At 46.0% G+C, this 20,999-nt stretch overlaps 1 protein-coding gene across 1 annotated transcript; it reads right to left on the bottom strand.

Annotated features, from left to right (window-relative positions):
* Nucleotides 1-2,267: 2,267 nt before the first annotated feature.
* LOC141100535 (uncharacterized) lies at nucleotides 2,268-5,409 on the bottom strand. The gene is given in 2 exon segments (XM_073589100.1): nucleotides 2,268-4,382; nucleotides 4,816-5,409. Coding segments are annotated over 2 exon segments (2,709 nt in total).
* Nucleotides 5,410-20,999: the final 15,590 nt, after the last annotated feature.

Here is a 20,999-nt window from a genome sequence, read left to right as displayed (position 1 = left end):
TTCCCCAGCAGGATTGATTAAATAACAGTTCTTGATGTTGCTACATTGAGCTAATTGCTTTTTTTCAGGGCTAACTCAAATAGATTCTATTCTGTTATAATAATACCTATCTTACCTGTAATATGGTGAGCAGATGGTGAGGTCTGGCAGTAGGAATAGCGTATAAACGACATCTAGTCAGGAATTATGGCCTTATAAAAACTAAGTCTTGCTGTTGTTTTTTTTTTAAATAGCAAAGTCACTAAAGAAGACTCAAGGTTTCTAAAAATTAATTTTTAAACAGCAAACAAAAAGGCAGCAACACTTACCTTTCCAGATCTTGAAACAAATGCACTACAGGGTGCAGCCAGCCCATATAGCAAGATGTCAGCAACACAGGTGCAAAATACCAGATCAAACAGCCACTCTCCACCTACCCATTCCTGGAGGGGGTGACTGCCCAGTATACAATTGCACAATAAAGGCCCGCATAGGGCGTTGTTCACATAAAGGTACTGCACAATGTCTGGTTCACAGCCTATTAGTCAAGCCCCTACTTTTTGATTAGGTAGGCTGGCCAGCAGACTCTCAATGCATAGCCTTGTGAACACCCCTCATGCGAGACCAGACGTGTCTGGGCTTGGCTGCACCCCAAAAAATATAGTGCAGAAAGTACAAAAATAGTGAGGTATTAGTTAATATTTCAAGATCTTTTTGTCTGTTGTTTTTTTTCCATGGACTCATTGTCGATTTCATGATTTTTACTGTAATCTGTACTCCAAAATTCATCCAAACGCCTGACTTTGTGACTGCCCGTACAAGAAAAAATATTTTTGGGGCCGGTTCAAATACCTTCTATATTCTACAACAATACCTCTCTTATCTGCAATTCGTCTATGGTAAGGTGTTGCAATGGATATAGGGAATGACAGACAGCCAGTCAGGGATTATTGCCCTATAAATTCTAAGCCTTGCTGTTGGTTTTTTTCCATGGACTCATTGATCAATTTCATATTTTTATGTTGTTCTGTACTCAGAAATTGGATGCAGCTTTATTTAAATCACAGGATTAAAACAATCACAGTAGGAGTCAGGTGAAGTCCTAGTACATTGGAATTCACAAGTACTGTGATATCCCCAGATGTCTGACACAGCACCAGGACAGACAGCCATAAAGGGGTGGCACGCACTGGCTTGACATTCAAGCAGAGCCAATAAACTTTCAGGGCACCAATGACCCTATTATCCTCACTCCTGTGCTTAACCACCATGCCCGCATGTTACCATTACAACATCCTTGAGGCTTGCAACCAAAGCCGAGCCTGTTCATCAGGTGAGGTTTTATGTCCTCTACTAGATGGTGGCCCAATTCTAACGCATCGGGTATTCTAGAATATGTATGTAGTTTATGTATATATATATGCTATATAAATAAAAATTATTATTATTATTATTATTATGTATGAAGATGTAAGACTAACGCAATGACACAGGGTTTTCTATGTAAAATATATATATATTATTAAATGATATTTCTCATAGAATTTAATACAACTGAGTAAAATTATTAAACAAATTATTAAAATAGATAATCCATTACATGACTATGTAACTGTATGTAATGAAATTGTCAGACGAAAGAAGTACTTGGACACTATAATAGATTTGTTCAGAATATCAACCTAAAATATTTTTGTACACTACATTTTTTGTGAATACTTTTTGACTATGTCCAAGTAGCTTTCCTTGTAAAGGAGTATCAAGAACCTGCACCTTGACGTTGGATCTCATTTTAACTCTGGAAAATGCAACGTAGAATTGTCCATGGCCAAAAACGGGTTCTGGTAGATATATGCCAACACGGTGTAGAGTTTGACCTTGTGACTTGTTGATTGTCATGGCAAATGCTGGTATGATTGGAAACTGTCGACGCCGAAGCCTAAATGGAAGACCGGTGTCCGAAGGACATAAATCAATGCGTGGAATGAACACGTCGTCTCCTTTTGCTGATCCAGTGATATCTTTTGCTTGAATTAGGTGGGAATGGAGTGCAGTAACAATAAGGCGAGTTCCATTACATAGACCATTTTTTGTATTTAGATTCCGCAGTAACATTACGATTGTTCCAACTTTAAGTTGTAGTCTGTGGGATGGCATTCCTGATGGCGTTAGACTATTTAAAAATTCAACAGGATAATGCTCTCGTTCATCTTCATTGTCTACATCCACCGAATCATCACTTTTGTACAACATATACTGTCCAGCCATTCTGTCCATTACACGGTCATTTAGCACAGCCACATCATCGTTCTTAGTACAGAGAATTGCATAGGAAGAGGCCCTCTCAACACTGCTTTATCATCCACATCAATTTCAACATGTCCAAAAACATCACTTACGATGCAGTCAGTGCACAACATGTCTTCTGGGATTTCAATAATGCCTTCGCCAAGGTTGTACTGATTACTAAGTTCACTGTTACCAAGTTTAATAAGCCAGTTGCTGTAGTCTGGGTCAGAAGATCGCATGTTGTTTATTAGTTGGAGTTTAGTAAACTGTTTCCAAAGATCGGCCATTTTTAAGCTGGACTCTATAACATCTGTTCTTGTTCCATTTGGGATGACTGGAAGGCATTGTCTAAAATCTCCGCCAATAACAAAAACTTTACCTCCAAACGGAATTTCATTTTTTTCAGTAATATTTGTAGTCATTACTTCACGCAGAAGTCTGTCAATTAAGGTCAAAGCGTATTTTGGAGCCATGGTGCACTCGTCAAGTATCAAAAGATTTGCATTGTAGAACATTTTTCCTGCAAATGTGTCTTGTTTTCTTCGGGAAACAGAGATTTCATTCACTGGTACTGGTATCCCAAAGAGTGAATGCATAGTACGACCTCCTTGTAAAAGGTTTGCTGCAATACCTGTTGTAGCCGATGGCAATACCACTTTTCCCAAACTTCTAACGTGATGCATTAAAACTTCATAGAGGTATGTTTTACCACTCCCTCCTGGACCATCAATAAAGAAACATTTAGGCCTTGGATCTGCTTTGCTTTCTATAGCACTTACAATAGTGTCATATGCAATGTGTTGTTGTGCATTTAATGAGTTTCTTTTCTGTGTTGCCAACAATAATTCGGAACCTTCGTCATACTCTGGAACTTGTGTAACTTGAATTGCAGGCTGGGGCAAATTAGATTCTGAAAACGTTTTACCATGCAGTAGTAAGACATTTTGGACATCTTGCATGGCATAAGATTCACAATTTTGATTTCCACTTTTGTTATGAAGCTGTAAGCAATAATCTTGGATTATAAGTTCTTTGAAATGTATCCAAAGTTGAGCCGGATTTGTAGGCGGGCCAAATACGCAGATGTAGGCAAACAATTCACGAAGTTGCTTAGGCATATGTAGGGTAACTGTGTCTTCTAAAGTTAGTGTCCACACAGTATCATATAATAAAAGTCCTAAAACTAAAGCTGCAGCTTTAAATGTATCATGCAACACTCTGTTAACTGTTCTTAAATAGTCATAACTTGTTGCTCCTTTGACATGAAGTAATAACAGCCGAAGACAAGTCCACAAAAGTTGATGATTCATCATGATTGACTGTTGTCTGTTGTATTTCAACGTTAGCGTTGTCATGTCCTTTGTAGATGTACTGTACTTAAAAAGATATTTTACGCTTTTTATTGAAGCACATATTTCTACGTTGATATGACAGTTGTAGCGTTTTAATAAGTACGGGTTGTATGGTACTATCCATGAGTTATTTATAAGTTTTTTGTTGTGAACAATGTTCTCAATGTGTTGTCGACGGTAGGATGGGTAGCCATCTAAGTCTTTAGCAGTGTGCTGTTTCAACTCCTTTGGAAACCCTTTTGTACACTTTCCGTTTTCCATGCATGGACTTTTAGAATTTGATACACCACACAGGCCATGAACCATATGAGAGACTACAATATTATACCGTTCTGGATACTATTGTTGGTTAGGAATTTCAGCACACACTATGTTGTCTATTTCTTCTTCCGTGCGAAACTTGTAATGCGCATCTAAAATAATTAGTATATGCGCATGTGGGAGACCTCTTTTCTGAAACTCTATTACATGTACCATTGCTACGACAGTTCCAAAAAGGCCATTATTGATGTCTTTGAAAAGGCTGCTGAGTTTTAGTTGAAATACACGTGCGACTAAGTCCAGCCTGTGTTGAACTTGTTGCCAGGGTTCTAGATTTTCTGTAATTTCTGGCCATTTAGGATTACAGGTCATTGTCACAAAAATGTCATGGCTTCCATACTTTGTTACAATTGCCAATGTATCTTGATAACGCTGTTGCATGTTGCGGGGGCTACCTTCAAATGACGACGGGAGAATTACTGTTTTTCCAATTGGAATTCCCTTTTGAATGGATTGTTTATGCAAATGTTCTTGAACAACGCAGTAGTCTTCAACTTTAAGTTGTTTTTGGTTTTTACGTATGTAATTTAGACGATTTGCTTCAATTTTAACGTATGCGTTGACTATGTACTGTTGTGTTAGTTTCCCACTGTTTAAAATAGGATTGAATTTTGGACAGACAAAACTGTAGTACTGCAGTTGTGTAATTCTTCTTGAAGTTCCTTGCTGGTGTAGGTTTTCATGCCACCCTTGATCACCTCTTGGAAAGAATAACGGATACAGAAGAGCATCAAGGTTGCTGTGTAAAATGCTAATTCATTGTGTTTTAGGAACCAAAGGGTTGTTTTGTTGTAGCTTAAGATGGACTAATATATCTCTTTGAAAAGGAGGCTCTCCGTCATCGTTTTGAAAAAACAACTGCGACCTCACTTACACATGGTTTGTTGTAAAGTCGGGGATCCTGTTTACGTTCTTGTTTAATGGCCATGACAATAGAAGGCATTTTAGTTCCATTTTGTATAGCCCTCTGTTCCTCCTCAGCTTCGACGTCTTTAAGCATGCAATAAGCAAATGGGCTTATTTTTTGTAAATGTGCGGCACTTTGTTTCATTAGTTCAGCCTGACACTTTTCATTTTCTTTCACGTTTAGCCTTTGATCTGTAGCCTCATTAGTATCAAGGATGTATAATTGTGCAAATTTTGGTGGTTGTCCTATTTCTGGGTGAAGTGTTCCAGTGCAGTGGTAGATCTGGCCATGAATTTTAAAACAATACGGTCCAAATCCAGGGGGTGGTGCAATGTTAGCACCAAAAGTAGCAAAAGCATGAGAACTGTTGATGCTTCTGATATTTTCCATAAAATTTGTACTGTGTTGATGCATTCCTTTCATCAATTGCTCAAAGAGATCTGAGTACTGAGGTATTGGTAGCATAACTTTTCCTTTTCGGCAGCATTGAGTAAACTGGTTGTCAGATAGTTTTTCATTAATGAAATTCAGAGAGTTGCATTTAGAGAAAACAGCATTCATATTCCCACAGTAGTGGTAAATAGAGTTGAGCGACTTTTGTTTTTTTAGGGTCGAGTTTCGTTTCGTGAAACCCGACTTTTCCAAAAGTCGGGTCGAGCAAGATCGGCCGATTATAGGGAAAAGTCGGGGTCGTCCCGAAACACGAAACCCAATGTAAGTCAATGGGGAATAAAAGTCGGCAGTGAGAGGAGGACAGGAAACACACCTACAGTGCCCATTTGAATGCCAAAAGCATCAATTCTTCTTACTTAAGCTTGTCAACCTTAATTAACTTCATAATACAAGTTACGCACTGAAAAATGGTGGTTATTTGGCTAAAGTTGTGGGGGGGTAGGGCTGGCTCCAGGTTTTCATGTGCCCTGGGCGAAAGAGTGCCCCTTTAACACATACCACAACTCATCATGCTCCGATACGGCAGAGAAATAGCGGTATAGTAAAATGAAAAATACTTCACTTTTTACATCTCAGGACAAGGCCCATCTATTTCTCCATACAGAATCATTGGTCCCATATAATGTTTGAAACAGTATATGATGAGCTCCACATAATGCTACAGTATATGTTGGTCCCCATGGATGAAGCTCCACTGTCTTATGGGCCCAAATAATGCTCCAAACATAATGGGCCCCATTTCTAATGCTCTAGTTTATAATGGGCCCTGTAAATGCTGCTCCAGTGTCTGATGTCCACCTTTGGAATGTTCCAGTGTATGGTGGGCCCCATCTATCATTCTCCAGTGTATAGTGCTCCCCAAAAATTGCTGTCCCAACATTGAAAACAAATAAGTCTCCTCGCTAGGGAATCCCTGTACTAGTTTGGACTCCTCGTCGTCCCCATCTTCCATCTCACTGCACAGTATTTCAACCTTGCAAGTGCTGTGATCCTGAGCAAGCAGGGGGGGCCCACTCATTGGCGACGGCACTGGCACAGGGCCCCTGATAGTACAGTGGTGTGTCTGATGGCGGGTGGGCCGAACCTGCACTTTCATCTGCAGCTTTCTCTTTGTCACCGTGTAAGATGGAACTGTATATGGGAAGGGTAACCTGAGTTTCATCAGGGTCAGATTCAGGCCGTGTAGCGTGCGAGGGGAATGTAGTGGTCTGGGTCAATGTACCAGCAGATTCATCGAGCAGTGGCTGGGCATCAGTGCACTTGTGTCGCCCCCAGGTGTACGGTCGCCACAATGGCATTACCTTCCTCCTAGGGAGTGTGATGTCATGCTTGGGAGCAACGAAGGATCTCTCTAGCAGGTTAACTGATTGGGCGGCGTTATTCCCACGAGTCATGACCCTCCAAACAGCGTTCATGAAGGCAAAGTGTTTGTTTTACGTGGGCAGTATGGTTGCAAAGCTGAACCTTAAAGGAATGTCCAGAAGGGCACCACCAGGAGTGGAGCCTACGGTTAAATTCGACTCCACCTGGGAAACCTCAACCATGCCAGCTACAGAACAGATGCACACATTAATTCTGTTAACGAACGAGACTCCGTCATGCCCCGCGGTCCGAGTCCGGCTTACTAGAGGGACACGTGAGGCTCTGGCACATGAGATTGGCCAATAACTGGTGTGTCATGCCCTTACATGTCCGTGGCTGCATGTGCGCTACACTGAAAAGGCCAGCGTTTGTCGCTTACAGGTGCAGATAACCCGCTGAACAACGTTAGTGATGGGGATCACTGATTACAATTATTACCCGCCAACGATGATTTCCCAGTAAGTGCAGGTCAACCGCAGTTCCGGAATTAGGCCTAACCGTCATTCCTGAAAAAATGAAAAACTTACGTGTGCAAACCACAGGTGCTCTAGCTTGCTTAACAGCTCGCCAGCCGTTCTCACGCCCAGTATGGATTACATGTGATTGCACAAAGGTGAGAAAGGGTACCGTATCCCAAGATAACATGTATGGATAGCGTACACATTCAAAATATATGTCTATACATCAGGAGGCAGGCTCAGACGGTGTTAGACCCAGTATGGCTTGCACGTGATTGCACAAAGGTGAGAAAGGGTACCGTATCCTCGGATAACATGTATGGATAGCGTACACATTCAAAATATATGTCTATACATCAGGAGGCAGGCTCAGACGGTGTTAGGCCCAGTATGGCTTGCATGTGATTGCACAAAGGTGAGAAAGGGTACCGTATCCTCGGATAACATGTATGGATAGCGTACACATTCAAAATATATGTCTATACATCAGGAGGCAGGCTCAGACGGTGTTAGGCCCAGTATGGCTTGCACGTGATTGCACAAAGGTGAGAAAGGGTACCGTATCCCCGGATAACATGTATGGATAGCGTACACATTCAAAATATATGTCTATACATCAGGAGGCAGGCTCAGACGGTGTCAGGCACAGTATGGATTTGATGGCCCAGACTACACAGCGGAGGAACAGGGAGAGGTAAAGATTGCAAATGCTGGGGCCCTACCCAAGCAAGGGAGGCCCACTCGTGGGCGTCGGTACTGGCACTGGGCCCCTCATAGTACGGCGGTGTGTCTGATGGCGGGTGTGCACCACCACCGTCAGAGACACTTGATTGCACTATAAGGGACCCTGTGCCAGTGCCCGCGCCCAAGAGTCGGCCTACCCACCTGTCCAAGGCAACGGCACTCGCACGGTGTCGTGCGCTAGGTGGTGACCCCGACCATGCGGGGGGGAGGCAGCACAGTTAGGGAGTTTTAGAAAGTGGCATATGTTGATGTTGGACATTCAGCTGATGCAAAAGGCGAAATAGGTCAAGTCCCAGGAAGAGGTGGACCAAAGCAAGCCATTTTTCTGTCACCCTATGTGTCATCAGGGGAAGGTGGGACAAAATCCTTGGAAACCCATGCATGGTTCATTTTAATGAAGGTTAGATCATCCACATTTTGGGTTGACAGACGGGTCCTTTTTTCTGTCAGGATTGATACAGCTGCACTGAAGACTCTTTCCGATAGCACACTTGCAGCTGGGCAAGCGAGCTCCTGTAAGGCATATTGTGGCAATTCAGGCCAGGTGTCCAGTTTAGCGGCCCAATAGTCAAAGGGGAGTGACCTGTGTGGGAGAACATCGATATGGGAGGAAAAGTAGTTTGTAACCATAGTTGACAACTGCTGTCTCCTGTCACTTTCCATCGATGCAGTATTACCAGTTGTGTGAGCGGTACTTGAAAAATCAGTCCACAACATTGTCATGAAACCCCTGTCTCCAACGCCACTTCTGCTGTGTGCACCATGAACACCTCTGCCAAGCTGCCCCCGGCCCGTACGGCTCGTGTGAGAACCATCACCGCTGCTGTGTGCTGGGAATGCCTCAAGCAACCGATTTACCAGAGTTGCTTGTTTATTAGCCAATATTAGGTCAAGGTTCTCCTGTGGCATGATGTTTTGTAATTTGCCTTTATAGCGTGGATCCAGGATGCTGGCCAACCAGTAGTCGTCATCGTTCATCATTTTGGCAATGCGGGGGTCCCTTTTTAGGATCTGCAAGGCATAATCTGACATGTGGGCCAATGTTCCCGGTGTCAATGATGCACTGCGAGTGCTGGTTGGAGGAGCACTTTCTGGCAAATCCACATCCCTCCAGTCACGCACAAACCCTGTACCAGACCTTGCCACGCCAACATTTTCACTTGCCCCACGAGATGCATCCTCCTCCCCTAAGTAATCATCCCCATCATCATCCTCCTCCTCCTCTTCTTCCTCCACCTCGTCCAGGAGAGGTCCCTGAGCAGACAATGGCTGAATGTCATCAAGGATTCCCTCCTCCTCTTCCTCCTCATCAACATTGGCTGCAGACGCCTGCTCCTTAAGGTGCGTCAAAGTTTGCATGAGCAGACGCATAAGTGGGATGCTCATGCTTAGGATGGCGTCGTCTGCGCTTACCAGCCGTGTGCATTCCTCAAAACACTGAAGGACTTTACAGAGGTCTTTCAGCTTCGACCACTGCACACCTATCAACTCCATGTCTGCTCTCAAAGTGCCTGGCCGTGTATCCTCCCAACAAATGCATTATGGCCTGCCTCTGCTCACACAGCCGCTCCACCATGTGCAGGGTGGAGTTCCACCTTGTTGCAATGTCGATAATGAGGCGGTGGTTGGGAAGGGTGGAGCAATCTCTGCAGCTTCTGCATACGAACGGAGTGTACAGGCGACCGGCGGATGTGCGCGCACAGTCTTCGCACCTTCTGGAGCAGGGCTGTTAACTCCGGATAATTTTTGAGGGAGCACTGCACCACCAGGTTCAAGGTGTGAACCAAGCAAGGTATGTGGCTGAGTTTTGAAAGGGCTATGGCTGCCACAAAATTACGGCCGTTATCACTAACTACCTTGCCTGCCTCAAGATGTACACTGCCCAGCCATGACTCAGTTTGTCGCTTCAAGTACTCAGCCAGCACCTCGGCGGTGTGTCTGTCGCCCAAACACATCATCTGCAACACAGCCTGCTGACGCTTTCCACTAGCTGCTCGATAGGGGGACACCTCGTGTGCAACAGTGGCAGCTGCAGATGGAGTGCTCGTACGACTGCGCTCTGTGGACGAGCTTTCACTTCTGGAGGAGGAGGGTTAAACGCCTACAGCCAACTGTTTCCTATACCGTGGGCTAGGCAGCACTGTCCCACCACCGCTGTCCCCTGTGGACCCTGCATCCACCACATTAACCCAGTGCGTAGTGATGGACACGTAACGGCCCTGGCCATGCCGACTGGACCATGCATCAGTTGTGAGGTGCACTTTTCCACTCACTGACTGCTTGAGTGCATGGACAATGCGGTCTTTTACATGATGGTGGAGGGCTGGGATGGCTTTGCGAGAGAAGAAGTGGCGACTGGGTAGGTCATAGCGTGGTACTGCATAGGCCATGAGTTCGCGGAAAGCTGCGCTTTCCACCAACCGATAGGGCATCATCTCAAATGAGATTAGTTTAGCAATGTGGGCGTTCAAACCCAGTGTACGCGGATGAGAGACTGAGTACTTTCTTGACCTACTCATAGTGTCTGGGAGGGTGAGCTGGACTTGAGAGCTGCATATGGTGGAAGTAGCGGTGGACAGGGCGGACTGAGAGAGGGTTGATGATGGTGATGGAGTTGGTGTTCTTTCTGATGGCCTAGATTCAGTATTTCGTTGATATAACAGTGGGATTCCCTGACTGCTGTGGCCTTGCAACGACACCTCAACATTTGCTGCTGTGCTAACCGGTGGGCTTACAGTGGGGGAAACAATGTAGCGTTGTTGACTACCTTCTTTGTGATCAGTTGCACATGTGGCACTTGAGGTTTGGTGTTGTGTCCACGCTTGCAAGTGCATGCTGGTTAAATGTCTAAGCATGCAACTGGTATTCAAATTTTTCAGATTTTTCCCTCGGCTAAAGGTCTTTGCGCACTTCTTACAGATAACCTTGGCCTGATCATGAGGATTTTGTTCAAAAAAGTGCCACACTGCACTCTTCCTACTTTGGCAGACATTTTGCGGCCTAGCACGCTGTGATGTTTTGACCCTCTGGACAAGCTGTCCAGCAACTCTTTTGATTTTTGGAACCTGTCTTTGGAGTGCTCCGGGCCTGCCAGATAACAGCTGTTGCAATGTCGATGTCTGCTGTGGATGCTCCTCCTCATCTGAGCTATTGGAAGCAGCACCCTCTTCCCCCAATGGATGCCAATCTGGGTCAACAACTGGGTCATCCATCACCTCCTCTTCAATGTCATGTGCACCTTCCTCTGTGTCACCGTGTATGGTGGTATAGTGTGCGGGAAGGGGCACCTGAGTCTCATCAGGGTCAGAATCTGGCTCTGTACACTGCGAGGACAATGTAGTGCTCTGAGTGAATGTACCAGCAGAATCATCTATCAGCGGCTGTGCATCAGTGCACTCCATGTCAGATTCATCTTGGCCTGGGTAATTTACCATTTCACTTGATAATCCAGGCATGGTATGTGAAAACAGCTCCATGGAGTAATCAGTAGTATGGCCTGCGTCATCCTTCAATCTTGGTTGGGGTGAAGGACACAAGGAAAGGTGTGGTTCATGAACATGAGCCTCCAATGACGACTCAGTGCTTTTATTTTTTACAACTTCAGAAGAGGAGGCGATAGAGCTGGAGGCTGAGTCAGCAATGTAAGACAAAACTTTTTCCTGAAGCTCTGGCTTTAAAAGCGGTTTGCCAACTCCTAGAAAATTAAGCCCTCGAGGCCTTGTGGAGCCAGACGATGACGCAGGCTCAACACCTCCTGCATTCGGTCCTATTTTGCTTTTGCCACTACCATCAGATCCACCACCAACACCATCAATACCAGCTGCCAACCCCCGCCCAATTCCATGGCCTCTTCCACCAGCCTTCCTCATTTTTGGTAGAAATGTAGACAAAATCCAACAAACTATATAGTAATGTAAAACAAGGTACAAGGTGTCTATAGGACAGGGGAGATTTTGAATTTCTGCAGACACTTGTGGACACTGGACACTTTTGGATTGTGTGAGGCCCACTGAATATCACAGCGCTATGTCACTGGCTCGATGTCGCAGGTGTGAAAAATGTCACTAGAGGATAAGGGAGATTTTGAATTTCTGCACACACTAGTGGACACTGGACACTTTTGGATTGTGTGAGGCCCATTGTATATCAGAGCGCTATGTCACAGGCTCGATGGCACAGGTTTAAAAAAAGTGACTACAGGATAAAGGAGATTTTGAATTTCTGCAGACACTAGTGGACACTGGACACTTTTGGATTGTGTGAGGCCCACTGAATATCAGAGCGCTATGTCACAGGCTCAATGGCACAGGTGTGAAAAAAGTGACTACAGGATAAGGGAGATTTTTAATTTCTGCCGACACTAGTGGACACTGGACACTTTTGGATTGTGTGAGGCCCACTGAATATCAGAGCGCTATGTCACAGGCTCGATGGCACAGGTGTGAAAAAAGTGACTACAGGATAAGGGAGATTTTGAATTTCTGCAGACACTAGTGGACACTGGACACTTTTGGATTGTGTGAGGCCCACTGAATATCACAGCGCTATGTCACAGGCTCGATGGCACAGGAGTGAAAAAAGTGACTACAGGATAAGGGAGATTTTGAATTTCTGCAGACACTAGTGGACACTGGACACTTTTGGATTGTGTGAGGCCCACTGAATATCAGAGCGCTATGTCACAGGCTTCATGGCACAGGTGTGAAAAAAGTGACTACAGGATAAGGGAGATTTTGAATTTCTGCAGACACTAGTGGACACTGGACACTTTTGAATTGTGTGAGGCCCACTGAATATCAGAGCGCTATGTCACAGGCTCGATGGCACAGGTGTGAAAAAAGTGACTACAGGATAAGGGAGATTTTGAATTTCTGCAGACACTAGTGGACACTGGACACTTTTGGATTGTGTGAGGCCCACTGAATATCAGAGCGCTATGTCACAGGCTCGATGGCACAGGTGTGAAAAAAGTGACTACAGGATAAGGGAGATTTTGAATTTCTGCAGACACTAGTGGACACTGGACACTTTTGGATTGTGTGAGGCCCACTGAATATCAGAGCGCTATGTCACAGGCTCGATGGCACAGGTGTGAAAAAAGTGACTACAGGATAAGGGAGATTTTGAATTTCTGCAGACACTAGTGGACACTGGACACTTTTGGATTGTGTGAGGCCCACTGAATATCAGAGCGCTATGTCACAGGCTCGATGGCACAGGTGTGAAAAAAGTGACTACAGGATAAGGGAGATTTTTAATTTCTGCCGACACTAGTGGACTCTGGACACTTTTGGATTGTGTGAGGCCCACTGAATATCAGAGCGCTATGTCACAGGCTCGATGGCACAGGTGTGAAAAAAGTGACTACAGGATAAGGGAGATTTTGAATTTCTGCCGACACTAGTGGACACTGGACACTTTTGGATTGTGTGAGGCCCACTGAATATCAGAGCGCTATGTCACAGGCTCGATGGCACAGGTGTGAAAAAAGTGACTACAGGATAATGGAGATTTTGAATTTCTGCAGACACTAGTGGACACTGGACACTTTTGGATTGTGTGAGGCCCACTGAATATCAGAGTGCTATGTCACAGGCTCGATGGCACAGGTGTGAAAAAAGTGACTACAGGATAAGGGAGATTTTGAATTTCAGCAGACACTAGTGGACACTGGACACTTTTGGATTGTGTGAGGCCCACTGAATATCAGAGAGCTATGTCACAGGCTCGATGGCACAGGTGTGAAAAAAGTGACTACAGGATAAGGGAGATTTTGAATTTCTGCAAACACTAGTGGACACTGGACACTTTTGGATTGTGTGAGGCCCACTGAATATCAGAGCGCTATGTCACAGGCTCGATGGCACAGGTGTGAAAAAAGTGACTACAGGATAAGGGAGATTTTGAATTTCTGCAGACACTAGTGGACACTGGACACTTTTGGATTGTGTGAGGCCCACTGAATATCAGAGCGCTATGTCACAGGCTCGATGGCACAGGTGTGAAAAAAGTGACTACAGGATAAGGGAGATTTTGAATTTCTGCAGACACTAGTGGACACTGGACACTTTTGGATTGTGTGAGGCCCACTGACGCTGTATGGTGTGAAAAAATGCACGCTCAGTACCTCAGCAGGACAAAAAAAAAATTGGGATTGCTTTTAAAAAAGCAGTTTGCAGAGCAGTGGGTAAACAGCAATGCAGCTGTCAAGAAGCCTTAGAAGGCAGCCTAACAACCAACACCGCTGATCCACCACAATATAGCCTCCCCTTGCACTGCACACACAGTGACTGGTGTGTTGTACAGGCAAAATCGCTAGCAGCAGAAGCAGTTTTTTTTTCTTCTTCCCTGCCTAACGCTCTCCCTACAGAATCAGCAACCTCTCCCTATGCTAAGATCGGCAGAAGTAAGATGGCGGTCGGCGTGCACGCCCTTTAATAACCCCTGTGACGCCCACCAAAGCAAGCCAATCACTTGCATGCCCTTCTGAAAGATGGTGGTGACCCCTGTCTATGTCATCACGTTGCCCACAGTGTCCGTGGATCCTGATTGGCTGAAAAAGAGCGCAAAACAAACTTTTGAAACGCGACTTTGGCGCATAAGTCGCCGACCTCGTGGCCGACCTCATCCTAGGGTCGGGTTTCGTTTCATGAAACCCGACTTTGCCAAAAGTCGGCGACTTTTGAAATTTTTCGACCTGTTTCGCTCAACTCTAGTGGTGAATAATTGTAGTTTCGCTGTGTGTTACGTAACGTGCAAGTTGTTGAATATTTTGCTGCGCTTGCGTTAGTTGGTAGAGTATTCATTTTTTATGAATTTGTCGATTGTACTGTTGTCTGTTTTGGATTGTGAAGATTCATTAACTCGACGTTGTGTGTAAGATTGTGCATCCTGGACTTGTCTAGCAGCAGTTTGTTGTGTTGTTTCCTGTTCCCGATGTTGTCTGTGATATTCGGCATCCTGGTTTTGTCTAGCGACAGTTTGTTGAATTGTTGCTTGGTGTCGACGTTGTCGTTGCCTTGCTGCTGCAGCAGCTTTTTTGTCATCGTCATTGGCGTATTTTCGCTTATGACCCATTGGAAGACAGTAAGCGTAAATCGTTATAGTGTTTAGTAAAGAATTATTTCTTCAGCGCACTGTGACTGACAGAACGTTCACTGTGAAATAAGCAATATAGCCGTGTTGAGGCGACAAATAAGTGAGCAATCAGCTGTGCGATGAATCAGCGATGCGGCTGTCTGCTGGACTGTGCCTGTGTAATGATCAACGCAGCAGTGATGCCTTGAGCGGCTGGCGGGTGGAATGTGCCTGGGCAGTAAGCGATCAGCCGTGTGCGCCTGTTTAAGGACTGATGCAGCAGTGATGCCTTGAGCAGCTGTCAGCTGGTCTGTGCCTGGGCCCTTAGCAATGCGGCCGTGTGCACCTGTTTAATGAGTGACGCAGCAGTGATGCATTGAGCAGCTGTCGGCTGGACTGTGACTGGGCAGTAAGCGATGCGGCCGTGTGCACCTGTTTAATGAGTGACGTAGCAGTGATGCCTTGAGTGACACAACACTGATGGCTTTAGCGGCTGTCGGCAGGTCTGTACCTGGGCAGTAAGCGATGCGGCTGTGTGCGCCTGTTTACTGAGTGATGCAGCAGTGATGCCTTGAGCGGCTGGCAGCAGTACTGCTCCTGGGCACTAAGCGATGCGGCCGTGTGCGTCTGTTTAATGAGTGACGCAGCAGTGATGCCTTGAGCGGCTGGCAGCAGTACTGCTCCTGGGCACTAAGCGATGCGGCCGTGTGCGTCTGTTTAATGAGTGACGCAGCAGTGATGCCTTGAGCGGCTGTACCTGGAAGTAAGCGATGCAGCCATGTGCGCCTGTTTAATGAGTGCCGCAGCAGTGAAGCCTTGAGCGGCTGGCAGCAGTACTGTTTCTGGGCACTAAGCGATGTGACCGTGTGCGTCTGTTTAATGAGTGACGCAGCAGTGATGCCTTGAGCGGCTGTACCTGGGCAGTAAGCGATGCGGCCATGTGCGCCTGTTTAATGAGTGCGGCAACAGTGATGGCTTGAGCAGCTGTAGGCTGGACTGTGCTTTTGTACTCAGCGATGCGACCATGTGCGCCTGTTTAATGAGTGATGCAGCAGTGAAGCCTTGAGCGGCTGGCAGCAGTACTGTTTCTGGGCACTAAGCGATGCGGCCGTGTGCGTCTGTTTAATGAGTGACGCAGCAGTGATGCCTTGAGCGGCTGGCAGCAGTACTGCTCCTGGGCACTAAGCGATGCGGCCGTGTGCGTCTGTTTAATGAGTGACGCAGCAGTGATGCCTTGAGCGGCTGTACCTGGAAGTAAGCGATGCAGCCATGTGCGCCTGTTTAATGAGAGCCACAGCAGTGAAGCCTTGAGCGGCTGGCAGCAGTACTGTTTCTGGGCACTAAGCGATGTGACCGTGTGCGTCTGTTTAATGAGTGACGCAGCAGTGATGCCTTGAGCGGCTGTACCTGGGCAGTAAGTGATGTGGCCATGTGCGCCTGTTTAATGAGTGCGGCAACAGTGATGGCTTGAGCAGCTGTAGGCTGGACTGTGCTTTTGTACTCAGCGATGCGACCATGTGCGCCTGTTTAATGAGTGATGCAGCAGTGAAGCCTTGAGCGGCTGGCAGCAGTACTGTTTCTGGGCACTAAGCGATGTGGCCGTGTGCGCCTGTTTAATGAGTGACGCAGCAGTGCTGCCTTGAGTGGCTGTACTTGGGCAGTAAGCGATGCGGTCGTGTGTGCCTGTTTAATGAGTGCTGCAGCAGTATTGTCTTGAGTGGCTGTGCCTGGGCACCAAGCAATGCGGCCGTGTGCACCTGTTTAATGAGTGTGGCAGCAGTGATGGCTTGAGCGGATGTAGGCTGGACTGTGCTTTTACACTCAGCGATGCGGCCGTGAGCGTCTGTTTAATGGGTGACGCAGCAGTGATGCCTTGAGCGGCTGGCAGCAGTACTGTTCCTGGGCACTAAGCGATGCGGCCGTGTGCGCCTGTTTAATGAGTGACGCAGCAGTAATGTCTTGAGCGGCTGTGCCTGGGCACTAAGCGATGCGGCCGTGTGCGCCTGTTTAATGAGTGCGGCAGCAGTGATGGCTTGAGCAGCTGTAGGCTGGACTCTGCTTTTGTACTCAGCGATGCGGCCGTGTGCGTCTGTTTAATGAGTGACGCAGCAGTGATGCCTTGAGCGGCTGTACCTGGGCAGAAAGCGATGCAACCATGTACACCTGTTTAATGAGTGCGGCAGCAGTGATGGCTTGAGCGGCTGTAGGCGGGATTGTGCTTTGGTACTCAGCGATGCGGCCGTGTGCGGCAGTGTAATGAGTTACACAGCAGTAATATAATACCAAAGAACCTCGGCACACGCACTTCAAATGAAACTCAAATGAGTATGAATAGAGAGTTTATTGTTATTGTTTCCAAAATATCATAAAGACCAATATTCCACAGAAAAAAATTCGACGTTTCGGCTATAGCGCCTTTTTCAAGAACTTATCTGTGGAAATAATAATCCATGGACATCAGAGTCAAATTCATCATACATGTCACATAGGTGTAGAATGCCTAATGAAGTCCGTGGATTGCATACATGTGCTCCGTGGTGACCAGTGCGGTGTGTCCCTGACCAATCACTGGCACGGGCCTCTGTCTGCGACCAATCAGCAACGCGGGTGCGCCCCCCGCTCTCCTCTCCATGCGGCCGGCATCACGGTGTCAGTAATGTTTAGCGCTAAAGACCATAGATGACGTAACTCTCGCGAGAGGGGACGTCATCAGCGGTGTTTGTCGCAAAGCATTACTGGGACTGCGATGTCAGGTGCATTGGAGAGAGAAGGAAAATAGTCTGGGGGCCGCCGGAAGGTGAGTATTTTTGTGTTTTTGTTTTTATGTTACCCATGGCCATCTATTTTTTATTATTTCTAACATGCTATGTTGTTCGCGGCAGGCAGGCCGCGACCAATCATGGACAGGCGCAGTGCAGCCGCTCACATCGCTGATTCATAGGTCGCGACCAACATAGCATGTAAAAAATATATAAAAATTAAAAAAATGTTATTCTAACCTTCCAACGGCCTCCAATGTCCTTTCCACGCTCCCGGCCTCGCGTTCCCAGTAATGCTTTGCGGCTTATACCACTGATAACGTCGCGCTCTCGCGAGAGTGACGTCATCGCAGGTCTAAGTCGCAAAGCATTACTGGGACCTCGAGGCCGGGCGGGTGGAAAGGACATCGGAGGCCGTCGGTGATACTAATTTTTTAAAATCTTTTTAACAGAATAATCCCTGCGGCCGATTGAGCGCTGTCCCGACTGTGCTTGCCTTTACATATAGCCGTGACTGTTGCTGATTGGTTGCGGCCTGGCGGGGGCTTGGCGGCCACGACCAATCAGCGCAGCGCGATTTCTGTTACAGACAGACATGATAAGGCATTTATATATATAGATTAGTTAATGAGTCCACCTAAACTTGTCTGCAACTTCCGCCTGACTCCTAAACCACAAAGCTGTGACGGATTATAAATTACAAGTCACATATGACACTTTTACCCATTTTTTTTTAAATCACTCACTGATAAAGTAGAAGTTCCTGCAAAAGTATTAAGGGGACTAAACTTGGTAAACCTCTGACTCAAAAAGAGTCATCCTACAGCGCTCAGGAGAGGGAAAAAAACCCTTCTGGAGGAAATTCTAGGGATGCATGGCTGAAGGATTGCCCTTCCCTTGGGCTTAGAGGTTAATGCTAATGTTATCTTTTTATAGCCGTGATAAAATTGGACCTTGCACAAGATATACAATAGCTGACTAAACAAATACAATAAATCATTCATCATTACACAAACAATAATTAAAATGTTTTAGGAATGTCATTATAACATGGTGGGATGACGGGTGATGTTTCCTCCAGTTCATCTGATGAGAGCAAGAGGGAGAGAGGCAGAGTTAGCTCCTCTACATAAGCCCGACCAGGTACAGACATACTGAGCTCCTTCATCTTAAAGCAACATCACTCTTGTTTAAAATCTACACCGTTATATAAACAAAGCTACAGGAGGTAAAGGTCCACCCCTCCCAAAGTCATGTCCTCCTCAGCTTAGTGCTTCGGTGGTTTCTGTAGAATTATGTGTTTTATCAAAAATTTTTATTTTGGTCTCATCTATCCACAATACAGCTGCTGGCCCTCTAAGGGTATGTGCACACGCTGCGGATCCGCAGCGGATTTGGCCCTGCGGATCCGCAGCAGAATCTGCTGCGTTGTACAGTACCATTATAACCTATGGAAAATGGAAACCGGAGTGCACACGGTGCGGAATTTTCTGCGCAGTTTTTGCTGCGGTTTCCAATCCGCAGAAAGAATTGACATGTCATTCTTTTCTGCGGATACCGCTGTGGTTTGCCATCTCCTCCATTGTAGAGGTGATAAACCGCAGCCTAATCCGCAGGTAAACCGCAAGTCTTCTGACCTGCGGATTTACCTGCTGATTTTGCAAAATCCGCGCAGAAAAATCCGCAGACCAGTCCGCAGCGTGTGCACGTACCCTAACAATAGAAAGGGCTGCCTTATGTCCCTCTACAAATAGTGATGGCCGGCTGATGGCTCTGAAAAAAAATAAAAAACACTTTCAATGTATCTGATCATTTCTCACACACCACATGGCCAGATAAGGTATTAAAATGATAAAATTACATTTCCTGTGGAATGTTTTTTTTTTCACATTTGAAAGCAATGCAAACGTGCAAAATTGCAACAAAGATACTGTTTGTGAACATAGTCCAAGGTGTGGAGGGGCATTTTGTTTCTTAAAATGGATTTTACTGGAAAATATTAAGTGCGGTTTTGGGTGTTTCATTGTCAGTCCATAAAACTGAATACTCAGGCAGGATAGTTCTCAGCACCAACCTGGGATTCAGAGATGCTTCCAGGGGTCTTCGCCATGATGTTCCCATGCCATTTCAAAACTGTTTACATCATTTTCATTAATTGTTAGACCCCTTCCAGACCTCCGGGGAGAAAGGGTGGGCCGGAAAAAAGTTTTGCTGAATGTTCTTACTGTATGTGCAACTGCAGGTTGTGGGCAAGAGGCATCAGCACCCGCTTACTGGACAGCAGATTGGGAATGATGTAACACAGGGGAAGGTGCAGTAGTTTCACTCTCAGACACAGATTTTGTACACAGGCATTCTACCCACCTACTGGGGTGCTGCATATGTCAGCAGTATATGGCGTATGCTAGCAGAGGTATAATGTCGAATTTCCCTTTATAAAGGGTTGTGTGGGTAAGATTTTCAAACTAGCAGAGTATATATAGAGGATGTTTCATTACTAATATTATTATTCTGTATAAGCCTGAAACCTGAAGAAGCGTGTGGAGCATATTAATACATTGATGGGCACTGTTGCAGAGCTTGGGTAAAGGACCTGATAGGCTACAACATGCCAATTGTGCTGTTCCACAATGTCCAAGTACAGACCCAAAAATCAACATCAGGGACAATGAACTGAACGTGGTTGCTGACTGCTGTGTCTGTGCAACCGCAGGTCGTGGGAACGAGGCATTAGTACCTGCTTCCTGGACAGCATATTGGGAAGGCCGTAAAACAGGGGATGTGGCAGGGGTTACACCCTCAAACACCGTGGCAGGTTGGATCAGTGGCCTCATCATCGACCACGTCTAATTCAAATTCATCAATATGATCCTCCTGGGTTGCGATTTTAGGTTGACATGATGGCAACTGTGCGTCATCATTATCCACCACCTCTTCAGACATGAATTGACGTTCCCCAAAGTGGCTTTCTTCTGGCCGTGTGTGCTCAAATGTTCATGCACCACTGCACTCCACCTCCTCATAACCCTCTTTAATGGTGCACAGTGAGAGGCCAGAATAATTACAAGGGAATGTAAACATTCTCGTCTCGACTATTGTAACTCTCTTCTAATCGGTCTCCCTCTTACCAAACTCTCCCCTCTCCAATCTGTCTTGAATGCTGCTGCCAGGATCATATTCCTCACCAGTCGTTACACCGATGCCTCTACCTTGTGCCAGTCATTACACTGGCTACCCATCCACTCCAGAATTCAGTATAAACTTATTACCCTCACCCACAAAGCCCTCTGTGGCTCAG

Source organism: Dendrobates tinctorius, unplaced genomic scaffold, assembly GCF_039654945.1.
Source record: "Dendrobates tinctorius isolate UK_male_01 unplaced genomic scaffold, ASM3965494v1 ptg000011l, whole genome shotgun sequence".
In the NCBI taxonomy this organism is placed as follows: domain Eukaryota; kingdom Metazoa; phylum Chordata; class Amphibia; order Anura; family Dendrobatidae; genus Dendrobates; species Dendrobates tinctorius.
Note: the sequence above shows the minus strand (reverse complement) of the source record. Positions and strands in the feature narration are given on the sequence as shown.